Source organism: Aulonocara sp. 'chitande type north' Nkhata Bay, linkage group LG4 (assembly GCF_057382095.1).
Source record: "Aulonocara sp. 'chitande type north' Nkhata Bay isolate Kocher_YH1m ecotype deep benthic linkage group LG4, A_spYH_male_GT1.1, whole genome shotgun sequence".
Taxonomy (NCBI): domain Eukaryota; kingdom Metazoa; phylum Chordata; class Actinopteri; order Cichliformes; family Cichlidae; genus Aulonocara; species Aulonocara sp. 'chitande type north' Nkhata Bay.
The window spans coordinates 26,780,222-26,801,049 of record NC_141347.1 but is presented as its reverse complement, the minus strand read 5'-3'; the positions used below and the strand labels follow the sequence as shown (position 1 = coordinate 26,801,049).

At 38.8% G+C, this 20,828-nt stretch overlaps 1 protein-coding gene across 4 annotated transcripts in view; it reads left to right on the top strand.

Annotated features, from left to right (window-relative positions):
* The first annotated feature begins 531 nt into the window (after nucleotides 1-531).
* brd4 (bromodomain containing 4) overlaps nucleotides 532-20,828 on the top strand; it is a 34,883-nt gene continuing 14,586 nt past the window's right edge. For 2 of the 4 annotated variants that reach the window (XM_086289517.1, XM_086289514.1), the window contains exon 1: nucleotides 15,459-16,107. In XM_086289517.1, the coding sequence (XP_086145643.1) occupies nucleotides 16,010-16,107 (98 nt within the window). In that variant the 5' untranslated portion in view covers nucleotides 15,459-16,009. Of the gene's footprint in view, nucleotides 608-15,458; nucleotides 16,108-20,828 lie in introns of those variants that run through there. The other 2 variants (XM_086289515.1, XM_086289518.1) reach the window with 2 other exon arrangements.

The following is a 20,828-nucleotide window of genomic DNA, read 5'->3' as shown; positions in this document are numbered from 1 at the left end:
AATAGTAATTTAAAAAAAAGAAAATCTTCTTTTGTCAGTGTGGAACAAATCAAGAGGTCAGCAACATGTTTGTCTCAATAATCATAGCGGGCAAATATAAAATTACTATAGAAAAGAGAATACCATATGAAACATTAAAAAAAAAATTATAACATTATACACCTTTCCAGAACCCTTATGTAAAAATAACAAGACCAAGGAACACGTTTCACGAGATTTTCATTCTTTAATTTTTGAAAGAAATTGTTAACTGGACAGAATCTATGGATCCGCTTAAATGAGACTTTGAATTAACTTTCTAACTTTGTTAGAAAGATCTTTTCGTTTGTTTAAATCAATATAATAACAGACTGTTGCTGTATTGGGCAACAAGTTTTCCGGCAACTTACTTGCCGGAAAAACAAACGTTATGAATGCCATCTGCACAGGGTAAGAAGACAACAGACGAGAGCTCCTCATTTGACGCTGAAGTTGCAGTCCGCGACATTTGTGACGCGCTCTCTACGTCCTCATCCAAAGACCTACGCGTGACGTCATCAACAACGAGAGGTGTTCAGGTTCCTCGGAAAGAAAGATCCCGCGCGCCCTAGCAACCTGAGAAACACAGGTAAAGGCTCTTGTTTAAAACGTTGTTGTGCCAGTCATGTTGTCTGTGTAAACCGAATGAATAACCTGCAAAAGAAACGGTAACAGCGGCGGAAAGGCCTAAGGGAGCGCACTGATGACCGGCGCCCACTGAGACCATTCTCTTGCACGGCGGCCTGTTTTTGGTAGCTAGCTTGCTGCTAAAGCTAGTTGGTGGTTGTGGATCAAAAGACACAATAACCGCACCTACAATGTGTGTGTACATGACACTCATTGTCTGTCTCACTCAATGTTAGCCACAACTACGCTAAAATAGTTAAATAAGTGATGATGCGATCATCATGTTTGGCATCTATTGCCAGTTTGCTCGTCGACTGTCTTGTGTTGTGGGAGACGGTGACGCCGTCACGGTGATGATGGCGCACACTGGAGCTTTTTTTTTTTGCTGGGAATGCAGTCAGTTGAGCGTGTAACAAAAAAACACAATCCTTATGTGCATTTTCCAAAGCGGTGCTGTCATAATTTCGGAAATCAAACGCCTTCATCTTCGTCTTGTTTTCTGTTCTGCTGTGCATGGTACCGACGTCCATTACGAAACCCAGGCAGTAATCTATGCCCTGTGGCCTAACTTTAAGATCTTGGCTCCTCGACGATTGTTGCTCGCCAGCAGTCATTACTGTGCAGTTTTTCTTTTTATTCACCACATCTGGTAATTGTTGCCATTCCAGACAGATGTGTTTGAGCATTATAGACACAGAGCACGGGCATTCATCCGACTGGGTTCTTCTAGAGATTGCTCATGCTGAGGCCCGTTACTTAGCTAATCATTCTAAGGCTTTGCAGATACGAAACTTGGGAGTTTATTTTTCAGTCTTTCAATCTTTGTAGTATTTTGGGGTGCAAGTGTGTGACCATGCACAGGGTAGTAATCTAAAAATTACTATTTGTACAAGCTTCTTTCCCTAGAGGCGAGTAATCATGAAGTCATACAGCATTTTAAAGCTTTAGCATAACATTTACTGGTTATTACCTATGGACTTTCTTTTAATTTTCTTTGAGCAGTATCTTTTAGGCTGTTGTTTTATGTATATACTTTAAAAGCCATGGTTGGATTTGGATTTTTGTGATTAACTTATCACCACTGAGGAGATAAATTATTCACCTGAATCTAAGGGATGTTCTCATGTGTGTACACTGTGTGTGTAAATAAATAGGACCAGCTGGGTCAAAGGCTAGTTACTGAGCAATGAGCAAGTCAAACAAGCTCACGGGGCTGAACTATTGATCACATTACTCCTAATTTGTTTTCCTTGTCTAAACTTATCATCTGCACCATAAATTAGCAAAGAAAGACTGGGTCAAAGTCCTTTGAGTAATCGGGTAGGCAGTATATCTGAGGGATTCCTAGAGCTGAACATACTTTTCTTGCACCTTTTTTGGTCCTGTTCTTTCTGGTTTAGTTGCCATGGTAACAACATCCTTGGCCTAGTTGTGAGTGACCCCTAGATCAAAAACCGTGTAGTCTGAGAACAAATGAACAAGCAAACAAAATGTATCCTACTGGTTGTGAATGTATTTCCTTTATTTATTAAGTTTGAATCACTGACAGGAGTCTTAATAGCTTACAACATGATCTTTTTGGTTTAATCAGTTTATTACATTGTGACATCTTGGGGTGAAATACACAGTATTAATAATTTATGTTGTTTTTTGCTTTTGAGGTTTACCTTTGTGTTACCCATTCAATTTTGAGATGTTTATTCATTGTTTTATTGCATGTCAGAGCAATTTGCCTTTGTGCACGGTTAATCATTTATATAAAGAATCCCAAAGTTGAATATGGTCATCTGAATGTAGCGTTTGGAATAGGAGAAATGTTTTGTCTCTGGTCCAAGTAAATTCTTCAGTCTCAGTGACTGCAGGTTTCCCCAACATTTTAAACAGTACATTTACATTATAACCAGAACTAGCACTATTGCCTAACAATGGGCTGTGAGCTCAGTTTCATGATCTTTAAAATGCAAATTGTCATGACTGTTGATTAGTGGCCATGAGTACCATTCACAGAGAGTTGGCTGCAATCACTGGATTCTGTGATTGTGAACGACGTACTCTTAGGACACCTGGGTGAAAATCAAATCTCAGTGATCACAACTTGGTGGACAAACACAGCAAGTTCACCCAGGAGGATATGAAAAATAATAGGTTAGCTTTCTTCAGTTTTATAGTCAACAGTAAACCACTGCATAGGGATCACTAAGGTTTGACTCTAATCATCCACTGGAGCAAAAACTAGATATCACTAGGGCACTACAACACAGAGCTAACATCATCCCCACAGACACAGACATGCCACAGAAGAACATCATAACGAAAAGCCCTGAGTAAATGTGGTTACCCTAGCTGGATATTTGTCAAAAGTTGGAAAGTACCTTAAATATGGTCAAAGTGATACCAGAGAAAAGGACAACCAATTCCTAAATGAAAACCTTCACTAATCCCTTAATATCAGAACAGGTGAGACACATTTTCTCAAAACACTGTCACTGTTGTTTTCAAACACCAAATTGTGCTACACTGAAAATTGGTAGACCCCAAGATTTAGTTCCCCCAACAAAGAGTAATATAATCTATGTTGTTAAGTGCCATGGACATTACAATGAGTTATTTATCAGAGAAACCAATCACCCTCTGGCTAAGCACAACACAGAACTACCTCATCAGGCCAGGACTCTGCAGTCTGTTTTAGAGATGGCACGATACCACTTTTTAATGTCCGATACCGATACCGATATCATAAATTTGGATATCTGCCGATACCGATATGAATCCGATATAGTGTTTTTTAATCAACAAAACTGTTTTTTTAAATATCTTGCTGCATTTTGCAAGTCTGCAAGTTCATACTCAAGTTTAAAACAACAACTACACTAAAGCTATTCTGTTATACCTGTATACAAAAAAAAATTTCATAGTTCAGCAATACTGATCAATCTAATAAACTTAGACCTACACCATCCTCCCTATTCTGGTATTTTAAAGAGTACTTAGCAGAAATATTAAGCAACCTAACTAATAGGGTTCCAACTCCCAGCAACAACAAAAATAAATAAATAAAAAATAGGGAACCACCCCTCACGCGCCACCTCATGATGCTTAATCGACGTAATCAACCTTAATTTGATGCAGTGTGAAAAAAAATGCACAGAAATCAATTATTTTTCAAGAAATATTAAATAGATTCAACATCTTTCTTCAACAAAATTGCAGACTGCACAGATGGTACCTTCCCAAAGGAAAAAGTACTATAGCTTACTAGGGTATATATATTAGACTTAATAGTCACTATATACAGTAATTGACTTCTATTCATTTTACATCAAATTAAAACTTTGTGTGTCAGATAATTATTTATTAAAAGCTAGACATTTTAAATGAGAATAAGAAAGAAAAGTATGTCTTTGTGCCCCCTTTTCCCAGTTAATGCCCTATCGGCCCCCCTGGCTAAACTTTGCTAGATCCGCCCCTGCACAGTTACCAGCGTCAGCTACGTAGAAAAAGATCCTGGTGTAGAAAGTAATATTAAATAAATTCTAACAACAGCTTATCAAGCTTAAACGTGCTGCTGTTGTTCAGCCGCTGGTTTCCTCTTTCTGGTGCAAAGTGGGCCAAAAACAAAGACGGACTCGCGACAGAAAAGCCGATCAGCTGATCATTTAAGCAGTTTCACGATTGAAGTAGCAGCCGGAGAGCGAGAGGCAGTCGCTCGTTAAGCTTAACGCGAGATGGACTTACACACTTGCTTTACTTCTCTCGGGGATAACTTTGTCGGAGATGAAATGCCAGGTTGCTAGCGAAGCTCCAAATGCTATCCAGACCACAGGTCCCGCATGCCACAGCCGCTCTATCACGTGATGCATACTGCTCCGACATGCTAACGTTCTGAGGTGAGTTACGGCGTGTTGCAAGTTTTGTGAGGTGCTTTCGTGATATTTAATGGATCGGATTACATTTTTTATTTTTCTCCGATATCCGATCCAGTCATTTAGGTCAGTATCGGACCGATACCGATACGTAATATCGGATCGGTCCATCTCTAGTCTGTTTACATCTGCACTCCAGTGGTCACTTTTTCAATATTGATGTTGATCCATCCAATGATTGATGTGCACATCCTGGACAGTGAGGAATCCTAATTTGAGTGAGGAGTCAAGGATGCCATTTATGTGAAAAAAAGAGAGAGTGTCTCTGAACTGAGGAGGGGGCAACTTTCACTGTCTTACAATGCTGTGATTGTGGCCATGACAATTTGCATATTAACGATCATGAAACTGAGCTCACGGCCCATTGTTAGGCAACGGTGGTAGTTTCGGGCATTATGCAGATGTACAGTTTAAAAGGTTGAGAATTCCACCGACAGCTGATACTGAAGAAGTCACTTGGAGGTGTGACGAGACATTTCTCCTGCTGAAAGTGCTACTTCCAGATGAACAGAGTCAACTTTCTGGGGTCAGAGCAATTTTTATTTGGTTAAAGTTTTAGGGAGTATCTCTATCTGTTGCCTTAATATATCCTTTCTTTAGTTTTTATTATTTTCGGGGTTTTTTTATTATGTATTGTCATTTTTATTATGCCAGAACCTGACTGCATCATGTCTGCCCTTGTGGTTTAGTAGTGTTGGCTTGTTTGGGGAAAATAACAGTCTACTGTTATGTAGCTATCAACACTATGAGAGCGTGGTAGCTAAACATAAGCTTACATCAATGCACAACTGTTGGCCGTGGCAGATTGTAGTGATAATTCCTGCTATGCTCCACCTTTTACTATGAAGGTATTTGATACATTGTTGTTAACGCTGCTTTATTCAGACCAACCAGTATTACATTTTTTCTTGAAAGTTTTCCATTGCGTTATTCTCTATGCTGTAAGATTGAAACCTAAAGTTGAAGAAGAAAGTGTTGGCATGATATCTATCAAAACATTTTTAATTATTTTCTATTAACTGTAAAAATCTATAATCTGTGTAGGGTAGAGATAAGAAAAACATGATCTTACTTTGGGGTAAAAATGTATTATTGCAAGGGGTGTATGTTTACCTGGCTGAAATAACATTTTGCTTGGATAGGGGCATGATATGCAGAGACAGTAAAAACAAAACATTAATTGAAACAAATTGAAAGTTGTCAAAATTGAAACAGAAAGTAGTAGTCTCTAGAATCAGTCAGGCTTTCTATTTTTAGACCTTCTTTAAGTGCCCTCCTTTTTTTCAAATGCAGTCTTTTTGATAAAACTTGCATGTCAAGGCTAAGTTGATATATGTCTGATGATAGTGAGGTTATTAGATTATTTATTCTGGATTCTTTATTTCATAGTTGAGAAAGTTTTTTTTTTTTGCTACAGAAGATATTAGGAACTTTATAGTATATATTGCATTGTTCTCTGGCAGAATGTCATCAAGTATTTCACTGCAGCCAAGAATGGGTATTGTCGGGATTTCAATGCTGAAATTATTTATCAATACCTATACTTTTCCATAAGTCTGTTGATGTTTTTTTTTTTCAATTCCTGGTGTAAATTAATAACAGAACAGTAGTTATGCCTACCATTGACACTTTGGGCTTCGAGGACCTAAGGAACATTTTCATGTAAAAAAAAAATAAGACAGTGAAATAGAGACATTGTAGTTTTTAGGACATATATTTCAGTGTATTTTAACACTCCTATTTTGAACTATCTAATTTGCCAGCATGAAGGTAACTTAGAGTGACATGGGTGTAGTCAATCAAGGCATAAGTGTATGTTGTTGTTGTTGTTGTTGTTGTTTTTTAACAGTTTCTTTCAACTTGGAAATAAGGTTCTACCATAGAGGGAAACAAAGTAGAATGAAAGTGCTGCATCACAACCAGTGTTGGGAAGGTTACTTTTAAAATGTATTCCACTACAGATTACAGAATACATGCCCCAAAATGTATTTTGTAATAGATTCCGTTACATTACTCAATGAGAGTAACGTATTCTGAATACTTTGGATTACTTAATATATTATCAAGCTTTTTACAACTACATGAATCTACTATTGATGTGTGATTTATTACTATTACTGAAGAATACTCGCCATACCAATACCAACTACATTTTTAAATCTTAATATAAATGAGTAACAGTAGGGTGGACATTACATAAGGCTGCACTTTTTGCAGCAGTCTCGTATAGAAAACTATTCCACGCGTATATAAAACGTATTAAAGGTGACCTCTGGCTAATACTTCGGGTTCTGTGTTGGGCTCGCAAACGAAAACTAGCTTTACTTTATTGTCTGGGTCAACTTTGCTAGTGAGAGGCAGAGAGAGGCGTTGAAAGGCTGCTCCAACGGAACTTATTGTTTCAGAGGAAAACGCGAACACAGTGTACTGTTCAGTAGGGCTGGGCTATATCATACCGCTCACGGTAATACCGGTGTAATGTTGGGCAACGATAAGAAAATGAAATATCGCGATAGAATATTGGTAAAACGCGCATGAGAAGTGCCTATGTTTACATACGCACATGGCAGTGACGCAGAATGAGAAGAGCGAAAGTGGATCGTTGAATGAAACGGATGAAACAGAATTGGTTTGTAAAAATGCTGCAATGTCAGTGGTGTGGAACTGGTTTGGCTTTCGTCCGTCAGATATTCAACAAAGCACTATTTTTGGTAGTGCATGCTAGTGGGCCGTCGTTATAGCCGTGTTTTTTTTTTTGGAAAATATGGCACACTTAAAATCAATCCTTTGATTTTCTGAAAATCGACAGTTCCCCTTATAATCCCGTGTGCCTTATGTATGAATTCTGGTTGTGTTTACTGACCTGGAAACGATTTTATGTGGTACACGGCGCTCGAAAATCTGTCAAATGTTTCAGTACGACTTTGCTAAGCTACGAAGCCGCACCGCTTGATGGATTGTCGGAGCATTACGGCTATTGTAGGAAGGCGTCTCGCGGAGTGATATGTGCTGTGCTTCAACATAATATTACCGTATTGTGTGTGTATAACCTCTTTTTAAGTTTTGTGGATATTATACATGGTTATGCTGAGGATATGTCGGCCAATTTCCACTGGAAATGCCTTTTGGTTAAACTGTCAGCAAGGAATTTGCACTGTAAATTTTTTCATATAACTGTAATGCACTTTAAAAAAGCTGCTTGTTTAAGTGAAAATACATTGATGTGTTGTTTTTTTTTTTGCACTAATAAAGTTGAGGAGTTGTACAGTATTTTGTCTAGTGTCAATTATATCATCACTTATATCGTTATCGCCAATTTTCAAATGTATATCGTGATAAATATTTTTGGTCATATCGCCCTGCTCTACTGTTCAGTCTTAATAGCTTACTTAAAACTGGGCTAAACTGCCCATGAGACTACATTCTTTAAGGCTATGCCTGTTACGCTCTGCCTATTGCCTTCATATTAAATAATTTTTAGAACAATCATTTTGAAAAAATATTTCATCATGTTATTATGCAATCTGCAAGTAGAGGTGACATGGCCCGCGAGATTGAGACACAGGCATTAGAGCCTCTTAATGTGTGTTTTGTATGTTTTGTTTCCACTGGCGTGGACTTACCAAAGATAGAGAGGACATAGCCTAACATATGAAACAGGAAAAGACCGCTGTGTAATCCATTTATTTCAACAAAGTAACTGTATTCTGAATACCACCTTTTTAAACGGTAACAGTAACGGAATGTAGTTACTCATATCAGAGTCTGTGTGTTGTTCATATGAAAACATCAGTGCCTTTACATAGATGGATATCACCTCAATTGGTAAATATACACAAGATAAAAAGATACACATAAATGCTTTTCAGAGAGGACAGAGGTGCGAGTCTGTGCGTGTACCCTGAAACATTTATGTCACAAGTGTTGGTAATGAAATGAAGATGAAATGAGATGAAAATATAATAAGGCAGATTCAATTTTGCATATTTCTTAAGTGTGAACAGTATGGTTTGTCCTTTGAGTGATCGCTTACATACTTTGTTTAAGGTCAGGGATAAATTTGCTTATGAAACTGAGTAGCAGTACAAAATAACAGATGAAATATGATATATAAAGTAGCTTTATATTGGAATTACCTATTCTTGCCAAAAATTATAGATGATCAGCTAGCTGGGATGACATGCAATGAAATTCTGAATTGATACTGATTTTATTTAATTTTATTTATTTATTCTTACCCCACCCACCCACTATAAATTGGTACATCTTAGGGCTGTGCGATATGACCAAAATCTTATATCCCGATATAAGACATGTATCGTCCCGATAATGATATAAATCACAAAAATTTTACATTTTCTGTAAATTCTGTGAATCTCGGGCAGCTCAACTTGCGTGAAGTGTTTCCAGCTGAGCGTCATGTACCTACCTGGAGTTGAGTGTTTTAACCGATGCATGAAATTATACATTTTTAGACATAAGTTGTAACGGCTGCCGTTTTCTTTGTGAGTATTTATCACACAGCGTGCTGCAGGGAAAAGCCTGTTCTAACGTTTGAGTCTAAGGTGTATTTTTTTAGCACCTGAGGGCTCTTTTTTGCTTCTCATCCGTAAATACTCTGCATACTCTTTCACGTGATTCAGTTTATTTTGAAAAGTCTCAACAGGATCTTGAGCTTTATTGTGAAAGGTTTATGTGGAAAATACATAAGCGGACTCGCGATGGTTTTACTGTCGTTCTTGCTAACGACAACGCATAAAAACAGGCGCTTGCCCGTTTTTTATGTGGTTATATTAAATATAAGAGAAAGAGAGAACTTTAAGAAATTAATAGAGCCACTACAGTGACCATCAAAACGATGAAAAAAATCTTGCCGTAAACAGTTTATTTTGCGACACCACGACACAAACGATAGCGTAAAATGAAACGACAGATGTTTTTAATATCGTCATCCAATATATATTGTTATATATACAGCCCTAGTGCATCTCATGTCAATAGTCTTCACAATATTCTAAACAATATGCAAGCATATATAGTACAGTTAAATATATATACTATGCCAGAAATATTGTTGTAACTGGACTGTTAAATGATGATGTCTGAAGATGACATTTTGGTATAAAATGCAACATTTTACTACAGATGAAATATTTGTTAGATTAATTAACTCCCAATTAATTGTTACTACCAGGTACCCATTTCACTATCTTTTTAAGTTTTTTGTTCTTGAAATTGTAATTACCCCCCCCCCCCTCCCCTCCCCCCCCCCCCCCCCCCCCCCCCACACACAACTCAGTGTAAAAGTTGGCAAATTGCCTGTTCCATGTGTTCTCTTATTTTGCACCCCGTAGATTTTGGCTACTCCAATACTCTGATGATTAATGGAAGCACTCTCAGACGTTCATGCAGAATCTCTGTGTGCTACAACCTCTTCTTCTGACCCAGCCCCCCAGTCTAAATGCAATTCTTTTGCATCCCCCTTCTCTCTGCTATCATCCCCCTCCCTTCCTTCCTTCTTTGCTGTGACTGAATATGATCTCCCCCACCCTTCCAATGTCATAGCCATTGGTTTGGCCTTCTCTGTATTTGGTGTAGATTGGAGCTTTGTCACTCTAGCAGCTGCTGTATTGTAACTGGGAATGGTGCATATGGCACATGGACTGGGAAGTGAGTCTGTGAGAACAGCATCATTGTTTGGCTGTTGCACGAAAGTGATGCTGCTTGTTTTATTTAGCAAAAATAAACATTGTGCGTTGCACTCACAAGTCACTTGACAAGTATACTTTGCACAGTGTGGCTCTTGTTTTTGTGTTTTGACATCTGACCGTTTTTAAAGTGCCTACCTTTTCATGAACATGATATTTTAAGAGAGATGTCAACTTGCTTAAAATTATATAATATATTGTATTATATTATGTATTGGTACAAAATTATATAATGTGGTGGTATATGGTGAATTGGAGACTGAAATTCTAGGATGCCTTTTTTTAATGCTTTAAGGAAAAACATAAAGCCATGAAATGTTGAGAATGCGTTCTCAATGCATTCCATGCATGTGAAGAGTTGCTTCCCAGCACGTTTTAAAGTTTGCCACCTGCTCCAGGTTCTTGGAGCGGCCTACAGCTCTCAGAAACAGAAGAATTGTAGTCATCAGCTGTAGTTCTGTAGTGGATGGTAGAGTCAGAGCTTGTCTGACTGCTTGAAGAGAGACTTGAGAAAGCTGATGGACAATTGATTGACAGCTACCACAGCAGCAAATTGACAAGCCTGAACACTAAAACCAGCAAACTGCTTAAGTGATATGCTGGGAAGCAGGGCTTTAGCTTAACTTTGTTAGCTTATAACACTGGTGTTACAGAGGTTACTAGTGTTGCGAGTTCCATGTAGCACAGACCAAAAAGTTGCAGCCCAAAAATGAAATGTCTGTTAGAATCTCTAAAAACCAAAAACAGTGCAGTTCATTACTTAAACACACTGACAAACGACAGTAATGCATACAATGAACACACAATAACAAAAATATTTTCAGACAAACATTTTTATTTGTTAGTGAAAATTTAAACAGAATAACTTGTATTAGTGTGTATGTGTAATACATAGGTATGTGTTGAGAAGTTTGTGTCATACTGCATGTATGTATATGTGTTTTAGAGAGATGTATGTGTCTGTATACAACACATCCATAATTCTGTGTGTCCGTATGTGTGTGTGGAAAGTTACACCACCAGCACATCTGCTGCCCACTGCTTTAATTGAGGCTTCCATGTCCTCTCAGAAGGGGACAACCTTTGTTTCTGCTGTTTGGCCTGGATTATTCAAATGGGCAGCCTTCCCTATTGATTCTGACCATATCTTCTGTAGTAGACACATGAAGGCTGCTGTGAGTGGTGTTCTTAATATGTTTTTGTGCAGAAAATCCTCACTCACACTGAGCAAAGGAGATTTTCAGTACAAGCAGTATTTCAACCAATTGTGGGATGTTCTGAAATATAAGAAGGCAATTATTTTTACATAGCACAGACATGGCTTTGTAAATATTGAAGAATGTCAAATTCTGTCCACACACCTCAAACTCCCAACAGTATGGCTCTTTGGTGAGGGTTGCCTACCACAGCCTTAGTTAGGACTTGTCCTTAAAGGTGGTCCTGACGAGCATTTTCAGCAGCTGCCATTCTCGAAGGACCCGCTCTAGCTGATATCCACCACTTTGTTAATAGAGTAACAGAAGGAAAAAAGGAAGGAAGAAAACTCTGGCACTACGGCCTTAAGTGAGTGGGCGATAGTGCCAGCATGCTCTGGTTGTTGTTTAAAGATGATTGCATCCCTGGGTGTTTGTTAACATTATCTCTTTTAAATATCTTGTTTCCCCCGACATAAGAATTGCTTGATTTGCCCTTTTTCGCTGCTTCTGAGCAATATTAACAAAATAAAAGATGTGCCACACTGTACTTATATAAACTTTTCCTTTCTAGTCAGACAGTTGGTGCAGGTTTTATGTGTCTTTTATCCCGATGGCCTTGTTTTCTTACGTTCTCATTTAAGTGTTTAAAATATCACTCCATTTTTTTCAGTATGAAAGTACAGCTTCCAAATTCCATTAGATTCTCTGAGCCATTTGCACATACGTCTACCAGTGGACTGGCAGCAAACACAAAGGAACTGTGGGAATTGTTGTGGAATTTAAGGCTAATTACGTTGATATGCTAACAATTTGTTATCACAACAGACTACAACTACTCTGCGGCATTACAGCAAGCCATTCCTTAACAACAACAAAAAAAAGCGGCTTGCAAAGCTGTCACACGAGTGCTATGTATGCAAAATAATTTATTGCACAGAGTTTATTTTCATCGCATGTGCACTATACAGCTCTGGAAAGTCAACTTTTTGCACTGCTTTTTCAAACTCACTATTGTACACTCACTGTTACACTGATAGGTGATCCCATGATCACACAGTGTAACAGACATTGGATGCCTAACATTGTTTGCTACACCAGTCTGTTAAGGTCACACGACACTGTCAATTAGACATAGACCACATAACGCCAGTCCTCCTAACAGCTGAAATCAGACATACCCAGGTCACTGATTTAAGAGTGCCACAGTATGTTTGCAATATTAGTCACACTTGCATCTGTGACAGCCATTGTCAATATGAACTAGTGAAGTTTAACTGTTGTCACTAATATCAAATATCAATAGTGTGAATATGCATTTGCTTCAGCAATACTGAAAGAGTTGTTTACAGCACCTAGTCCAGTTTTAGAAAACTAAGGTTCTCTTCTTGATTGTGAATTATAAAAATGTGTAGATGAGCATATAATCTTAGTGCAAATTAAAAACAAAATTAGTGTGATAAAGTGTCATTGTGTTAGACACACATTTTTGCTGTGTGATGCATGCTTTACTAAGCTGAACAGTTCATGCACGTGCACAATAATTGTGTCCGCTTATCTTTTAATATAACTGTATGCGTTCAGGCTTGTGAAATGATATTAGGTCAGATCAGTTAGGAAGATTTACAGCTTCTAATGGAAAGTGACTAGAACACAGATTCAGACACTAAGCTGATACTTTAAGATGCCATCAGATTAATTAGGAAAAAAGTGCATGTCTAGGGTTTTAACCTCTTAAATGCTCACACGTTCACTTTACCGGAGATACTTCTTGCCGCACTAACTAAAGGTCTTATAATATTCTGTATCCTATTCTTACCTCAGAGAGATTTACCTAAGCTTTCTTTTCTCTTTCCTCCACAACATTCTTTGTTCTTTTCTTGTTTGGTCAGCATTAGCACCTCAGCACTGTATATTTTGCAAATCAAGCATCTTATTTCAATATAGGTTACATCTGTGGTTCAAACTTATTTTGAGACAGATGCCCAAAAATGCATCTTTGGGAATGTTACTTTACCTTAGACAGGTAACAGTAATGATACTAAGGATCCCAAGGATAGATGTTGTTAGCATTACACTTCATTAGTGGTTACCTTAGCAAGGTCAGTTGTAAATCCACATGTTCAACTGTACATCTTTAAAACCTGGCAGTGATGTCACTCTCAGCTTACACACGTTCTAGTAGTAAAGTCAGAAGAGAAGGAAAAATGCCTTATTTTAGTCCTTAGCAAGGTAGAGCTGTTCGCTCTCGTGCATCACTTGCAGCATAGCACAGCGCTTGTTTTCTTGTATTTATTTATTTTTTGTGCTTAAAAACACCATTACAGCATGTTCATAGATAGGGCTGTGTTTAGGGCTCAAACGATTCATCGAGTAATTTTAATAATTTGATTATTAAAAAATTCTTGACACAAATTCTTTGCTTTGCTGCTTCATTTAACACACGGCTCCATACCGCACCAGAGTTGGAAATGCGATCCACATTGGCGACTAAAAACAGACTGCAATAGAAGCGTATTTAGGAGCAGCGTATGAGTAAAACATTTGATAACATTAAGCTCACTGACACTGATAACACAACAGCAGGAGACATGATGACGGTGCCGTAGTTTAACATGGAGTCGGAGTCTGTTTACACACCATGAAGAGCAAAGAGGTGGAAATGTTAGTGAGATGTTGAGCTCAGGTTGAGTAAAAGAAAATGTGTTTCTAGTGCAGGGGTAGGCAACTCCAGGCCTCGAGTGCCGGTGTCCTGGAGGTTTTAGATGTGTCCATGATCCATCACAGCTGATTTAAAGGGCTAAATGACTCCTCAGCATTTCTTGAAGTTCTCCAGAGGTCTGGTAATGAACTAATCATTTGATTCAGGTGTGTTAACCCAGGGTGGGATCTAAAACCTGCAGGACACCGGCACTCGAGGCCTGGAGTTGCCTATCCCTGTTCTAGTGTCTAAAACAACAGCGCTGTTCCTGTAATCACCATTCAAACCTTTACTGGGAAAAAGCTAGCTGCCCTTCATCCATCAACGTATAAATCCTGCTGCTTACAATCCATAAAACATAGCTTAATTTTTTTTCTACTTTATTATTTCCAATTTTCTTTAAATATTGTGATAAAATCCCATTTAGAGCCTGGGCAGTGTCCTGCATATGGTTCATTTAATGAGTCACAATTGCACAGCCACACAGTTGAAATGTTTCACTGTTTTACAGATGTTTTGTGCACTGCCGCCATATTGGATTGTAAAGTTGGGGCTGTGATTTAACAATCACCACTCTAAATCTCCCAGTTAGAAGTCTGAGGTGTTCCGGTTGAAATTTTTGAGTGGGGTGCCAGAAATACGACTTCTGACTTAAGATGGAATGCACCAATACTTCCACCCTTACAGCTTTTTCAGCGAGCCAGCCCACTTTTTGCAATGATGCAATGTTTGAATGCTAAACATTATTACGTAATACTCTCAATATTTGCAGTTTAAGTTTTCCACGCAATGATTGCAATCCTGCACTTAAGTTCAAGCCTTGACCTAGTCATGAGTTTATCTCCTGTTTTAAGCAGTCAGTTGGAACTTGAATCTGCCTCATAGATCTGGCCGAATATAGTTATGTTTCCTCTAAAAAAAGTCCCATCATGATATCAGTCTGTGTGCTAGACGAGGAGATGATGGACTACAGATAAGTGAGCCCTTAGATTGGTAGGGGAAGGCATATACAAGATTACTCTAAAGAGACTGATTGTATGGGGGTGGAGCGTGATGAAATGGACTGAGAAAAAGACAGGAAGGGGGTGGGGTCTTAAAGGTGTAATGGAAGGGGGCAGAGAGAGAGAGCATGGACCTCAAGCCATTGATGGAGAAGTGGGGAGGGGTGAAAAGAAAAAAACACGTAGGAGTAAGAGAGAGAGGGAGGGGGAGAGGGAGGGAGGGAGGAGTGTGTGGGCTGAGGCTTGCTGAATGAGGAAGCAGTTGAGCCATTTTTTTTTTTACTGTTGAGTAACTGCATGCTGGCCTGCCTGTGTTAGAGAGGGTGAGAGCGAGACCTGGACGAAAAAGTGTTTCTTCTGGATCTTATCAGAGCTCAGTCCTCTCTTTCACCTTCCCCTCTCAGTTTCGTATACATCTTGATTGCTGTTTGTGACTATTTAAGTTGGGGAGGCCCTGGAGAGGACACACAATGGAGCGAAGAGCCTCTGGCAACTGGGCTGTTGTACTGTTGAGAGGGGGATGGTGTAGAGAGAGGACCGGTTCACACAGCTAACACAGCCTGCCGGCTGTAGGTTTCCAGCAGCCTGTCCTCCCGCCTGGACCTACTCTTTCCCGGCTGGGGCCTCTTTTTCCTGGAACAGCCACCCTCAAACTACACTTGGACTACACTACGGATTACTCACCGTGTTCTGTGGGATTTTATAATACATACTGGAGCCTGAAGAATAAATCTATTATGTTTTTTGGATTGAACAAAGGGAAAAACTAACTTCTCTGTAATTCTTCCGTGCCCTGTTTTGGTTTTTGCTTTCTCTTTCTGTTTAGAGGAGTTCGTAAATGGATTACAAGATGCATGCCAAATCAAACGATTTACTGGATTTCCAAATACTGGATACACTTCTGGAAAAAATTGCGCATTCAGTCTCTGTTAAAAGGTAATGTTATCTGGTTACTTAGAGTATGTTACATTTTTCTTCAGAAACTCTGTTGAGTCACTGAAGGTCTTTATAGTCTTATATTTACAAAATGTTATAAATTTGTGTACATGGTTAAAAAGTATAATAGAAAACACTAAGGACAGCCTGGAGTCATGGTTCTTGGGACTATCATGTGGTTAGAAAGACGAGTTTTACGGGACCCAGCAATTCAATCCTGTTTAGAAATATGTCTTCAGTTTTATTCTGAATTGTATTTGGTATCTAGATTTCAGCCAGAAGCCTACCTCCTGGCGTGAGAGAGAGAGAGGAAGGGGGAGTACAGAGGAAGACTGTAGGGTTTTGTGTGTGTGTGCGCGCGTGTGTGTCTCTTGATTCCTGGCAGGGTTTGGCTTGCTTATCCTAACCAGCTGGAAGTTTAACTTAAAAGAGACTACATGATTCTTGCCTTTTCCTGTTATGTGTCTGACTCATGGTTAGTCTATTCGAGTCAGTCTGTATGACTCATGTAGTAAGCGGTTATAATCAGCACAGGGGGAATTTTTTTTATATGTGTGACCTTTCACTGAATTATTGAAAAGTCATTACTTTTATTTCAAATTTCCATAGAACAAATGTAAACAAAGACAAATTTTGTTTGACTTTCATATGTGATGAAACTGAAGTAGCACAGGTTATGGGTGGTTACTGATAGTCATCGAAAACTAGGATTTGGAGGTATCAAGAGTAAAAATACAGTGCATTGGCCAAGAAGTCTTGAATTGTTCCCATAGAAACATTGGCAAAATTTGTTTTTTCTTTGCTTCAACACCTTGAAATTGAAATTCCTGTCATATGCTGTAGCGTTTCAAGTTTATTTTGGTATGTTTCTTGTTCCACTGGTGTACCATGAGGATTAATACATACATTTTTATAATCAATCTTATTCTTAACTATTATTAATCAAGCATAATTTTACTGTAAGTTCTTCTAGTGCTTTTCTTGATAGTTGGCTTTTTGTTGCTCACTATGAGGCTGCTGTACACAGCCTGATGCGTGCATGTCTGGTGCCATCTGAGCCCTGTTTGCACCTGTAAATTTCACGTGGTGATCGCACGCCCACTGGGACAAGTATTTGCCCTTGCAAGATGGGATTTACAATCAGAAACACCCTTAATTCATGGATGTCTCGTTACCTTATAAAAGTTTTTCACATCAGTGCTTTCAAAATAATAACAACTATATTTGTGCCTCTTTTCCACATGTACGTACTGAGCTTGACTCTACTCTTCTTGGTTTTGGTTGTTTTACATTACAGTCAAGTACCACCTTTTTATGCTTGGTGTCCTTATAGCAACACAGCCAGTGGACCAGTATGCTGGTTTGTGTAGACCCATTTCTGTCATTGCCAGGTTTAAAAACTTATCAGTTTTGATTTTTGTGAAGGGGTCGCTCTAATGACTCATCAGTGACGCCACTAACTGGCCAGTTGGTGGCATTCAGGCTGATGTCACATTTTGTCTCAGAGCGCTTGGAACCCCGGCCAGGTATCAAGTACTACTACCTAATGAAAAACCCTAAAAACTGAGTCAACTCAAGGCAAGCCAAGCAAGCACTAGTGGAAAGGGCTAAAATTGAAACTGACTAAACCCATGTTGAGTTTCAAAAACAAAAGTACACTTACATTTCTTGTCTTACCAGTCGAAAGGAGAGGGGGAATAAAAGGACATATGCAACAAGAGTGTTAACGACCCGAGAAATAAAAACATAGGTGGAATCAGTACAAACTTGAAAATTGACTGTCAAGACAGTAGCATTAGGGTGGAGCTCCTCCCTGAAGAGGAGCTGAAAAGGCTGGTGTGTAAGCAGGGAAATTGTGCTGTTGGCTTTGTCAGTGTGGTTCAATTAATTATTTATTTTCATGCTTTCAGACAACATAAGCCATCATTCGAACTCCTGGGGCAGCCCCCCCCCCCCCCCCCTTAACCTTATACACGAATGATTAATAGCTTACTTTTACAGGGAGCACTGATGTCTTGCTATATTGTGTTTTGCTTCTATGTAGGACAGTCGGTGATGCTATATGTAGGACTAGATATCCTCACTTGAGATTTGTAACCCCCACCCCAGTAACCAGAACCACTTCCTCTCAAGAAAAAAAAAATTCCACAGCAGTCTGTGGTCCAGGTCAAAAGTCAACTATTATTCCAGGCCTAAACCATGCAGCCACAGGAAGCAAGCCTCTTGACCTGTGTTGGGGACTTTTGGAACCTTGATCTTAGATGCAAATATTACTGTTAAATTATCACAGCAGGTCATTCAAACTTGTTATATAAGTTTCTCTTAGAGACAAACTGAATGTGAATTGGTGCTTGCTAATATTTGTGCAGTTTAATATTAAGAAAATCTGAGCAAGCAACTTTGTCTTGCATGTAATTTATTTGAAGTGCGCAGCATCCAAATTAAAACATGTGAGGGCAAAAAGAAATTGCTGGAAAAGGCACTCACAAAAACAAGGCATATGTACACCTGCGCACAATAGCCCCTTTTCCATTTACCTACTTGGATCGACTGGTTTTCCATCCCAATTGAATACCACCTAATGTGTATAATCGTCAATCATATAAATGCTGCTGATCAACTTGTGACTTTCTAATATCTGATACGAATGCTACAAAAAAGGTGGATGTCGAGGCAGCTGTATACCTACCGCTCTGTCTGTGGCTTTTCGTCAGACTCTGGGACCATGGCGCTGTTTTTTGGAGCCATTTCCCTCATTGCCAGGTTTCAAAAATGGCGGTTTTGCTTTTTGTGAACGAGACACTCTCATGACTCATGGAGTGACACCACTGACCAGCCAATCGGTGGCATGTGACATCTTCAGTCACTTCATTTTGGATCGCTTGGAACCCCGCTAACCAGGTTCCATGACCTAATGGAAAACCCTGAAACCTTGAGAAGACTAATGGAGAATTGGCTAATGTTCCCTTTAAGCCGCAGTCAGTCTAAAAATTTGTGAATCAGCCTCAAATGCTGCACTCTAGTCACCCACTTTCAAGCTAGAATGTTTATGTATACAAATGAGAGTACTGATCGGAGGGTTCCTCAAGTCATGGTGTCCTCTGGCCAGTCTACAGCATAACACAAAAGTGTCATCACAGCATGTGAAAAGCATAACTGACTGATCCACAACTTTCGCAAATAATTGTGAGAAATAGTGGAATCCCTCTGCACAGAGATATCAATAAAAAATAGTCACTGATAAAAGTGATGTATTTATTTACATTTTTATATGATAAACTTGGCACTCATCATGAAGATATTGTGCGAGTGCTGTCATTGGCTTTATATACAGTAAGGATGGGGGGAAATTGATGTAGCATATTTTTAAATAAATATTTACTCTGCAAATACATTGAACAGTCACTCAACTCATCAGTTTACTAGTAGAGAATCTCCTTTGCTCATATTTTAAATGTTAAGTTGCTGATAACCAGGTACTCTCAGCACTTTCCTCTTATCCTAGTGGCAGGTTTGCTTGACACTGTTGTGGCAGTCTCATCCTGTAGTTAGACTGATTCCAACTCAATTGTCATGGACTACAGTTCATGTTCAGCTCTTGAGATCTGTTATGAGCTAGACCCCAGTCTAACAAGGACCTGTAACAGGTAGAAAACTGATTCAAGTGCAGCAACACCAAACTCACTGAGGCTGCAGAGCAGAATGACCACTACTACAGTCCAAGACTGTGGAGCTGGAGTTCACCTACAGGATGGGGCTCACTGAATATATAGCCTGTAATGTTGTTCAGTTACATAGTTTTCACGAATAACTTTACACCTATTTTTGGCGTAGAAACTTGTAAACGGAAGTGATAATTCACTTAAGAGAGCGACTGCACCTCCGTTTGCACTGGTCACATATGCAAATACTCACCTCCATAAATTGAATATAAATCTATGGGAAACACTATTTAACTGTTTAATGTTGTTTATGTTTTAAAGACGGTTATGTAGTTGGAAAAGTTTTTTTTTTTTACATGTATTAAACCAAAGTTTCATTTTACTCGGTTCACTTTTACTGGTTACTTCCTAAAACATGAAGGGAACCAGACAGAACAGGTTTAACAGGTTTCCTTCCTAAGTATTTTGTCAACAGCATTTATGGTGTTCTAAATTGCAAAGACCGCAAACCTTGTCCATGTTGTGTTTCTGTTAGTGCAAATGATCAGCAGGCCAAAAACCAAATCACTGCACGGTTATTAAATAACAAAATGCTCAATATTAGGTAAATTGACCAATATAGGTGAATTGGAGATGCCAAGAAAGGTGAAATGAAGGAGCTTTTAAAAACACTAGAGATGAGGCTTGTTGCTCTCTGCAATGTTTGAGTGAAGAGATCTACATGACATTTATGCTTTCAGAACATCTCCTGGAAACATTGTATTATAATGCGCTTGTAGTAATAAGTAAGGATGTAGACAAAAAGCTCAGGCCTGGAAAAAATGCAATAACTAGAAATCTACATACTTACCTGTTTGACATAAACATGAATGATATTGTTCTCAGTAGACACATTTGTACTGATTGTTCTTGACAGTATCCAAAAAAGGTCATGAGACAATATAAGACTAATGTTCATTTATTAGCATGTAGAGGAGAAGATATTTTGGCAAATTGTCAAATACATAACACCCACCTGTTTACAGTAGTGATTGTAAATGTGTCATGATGACAGTCAGA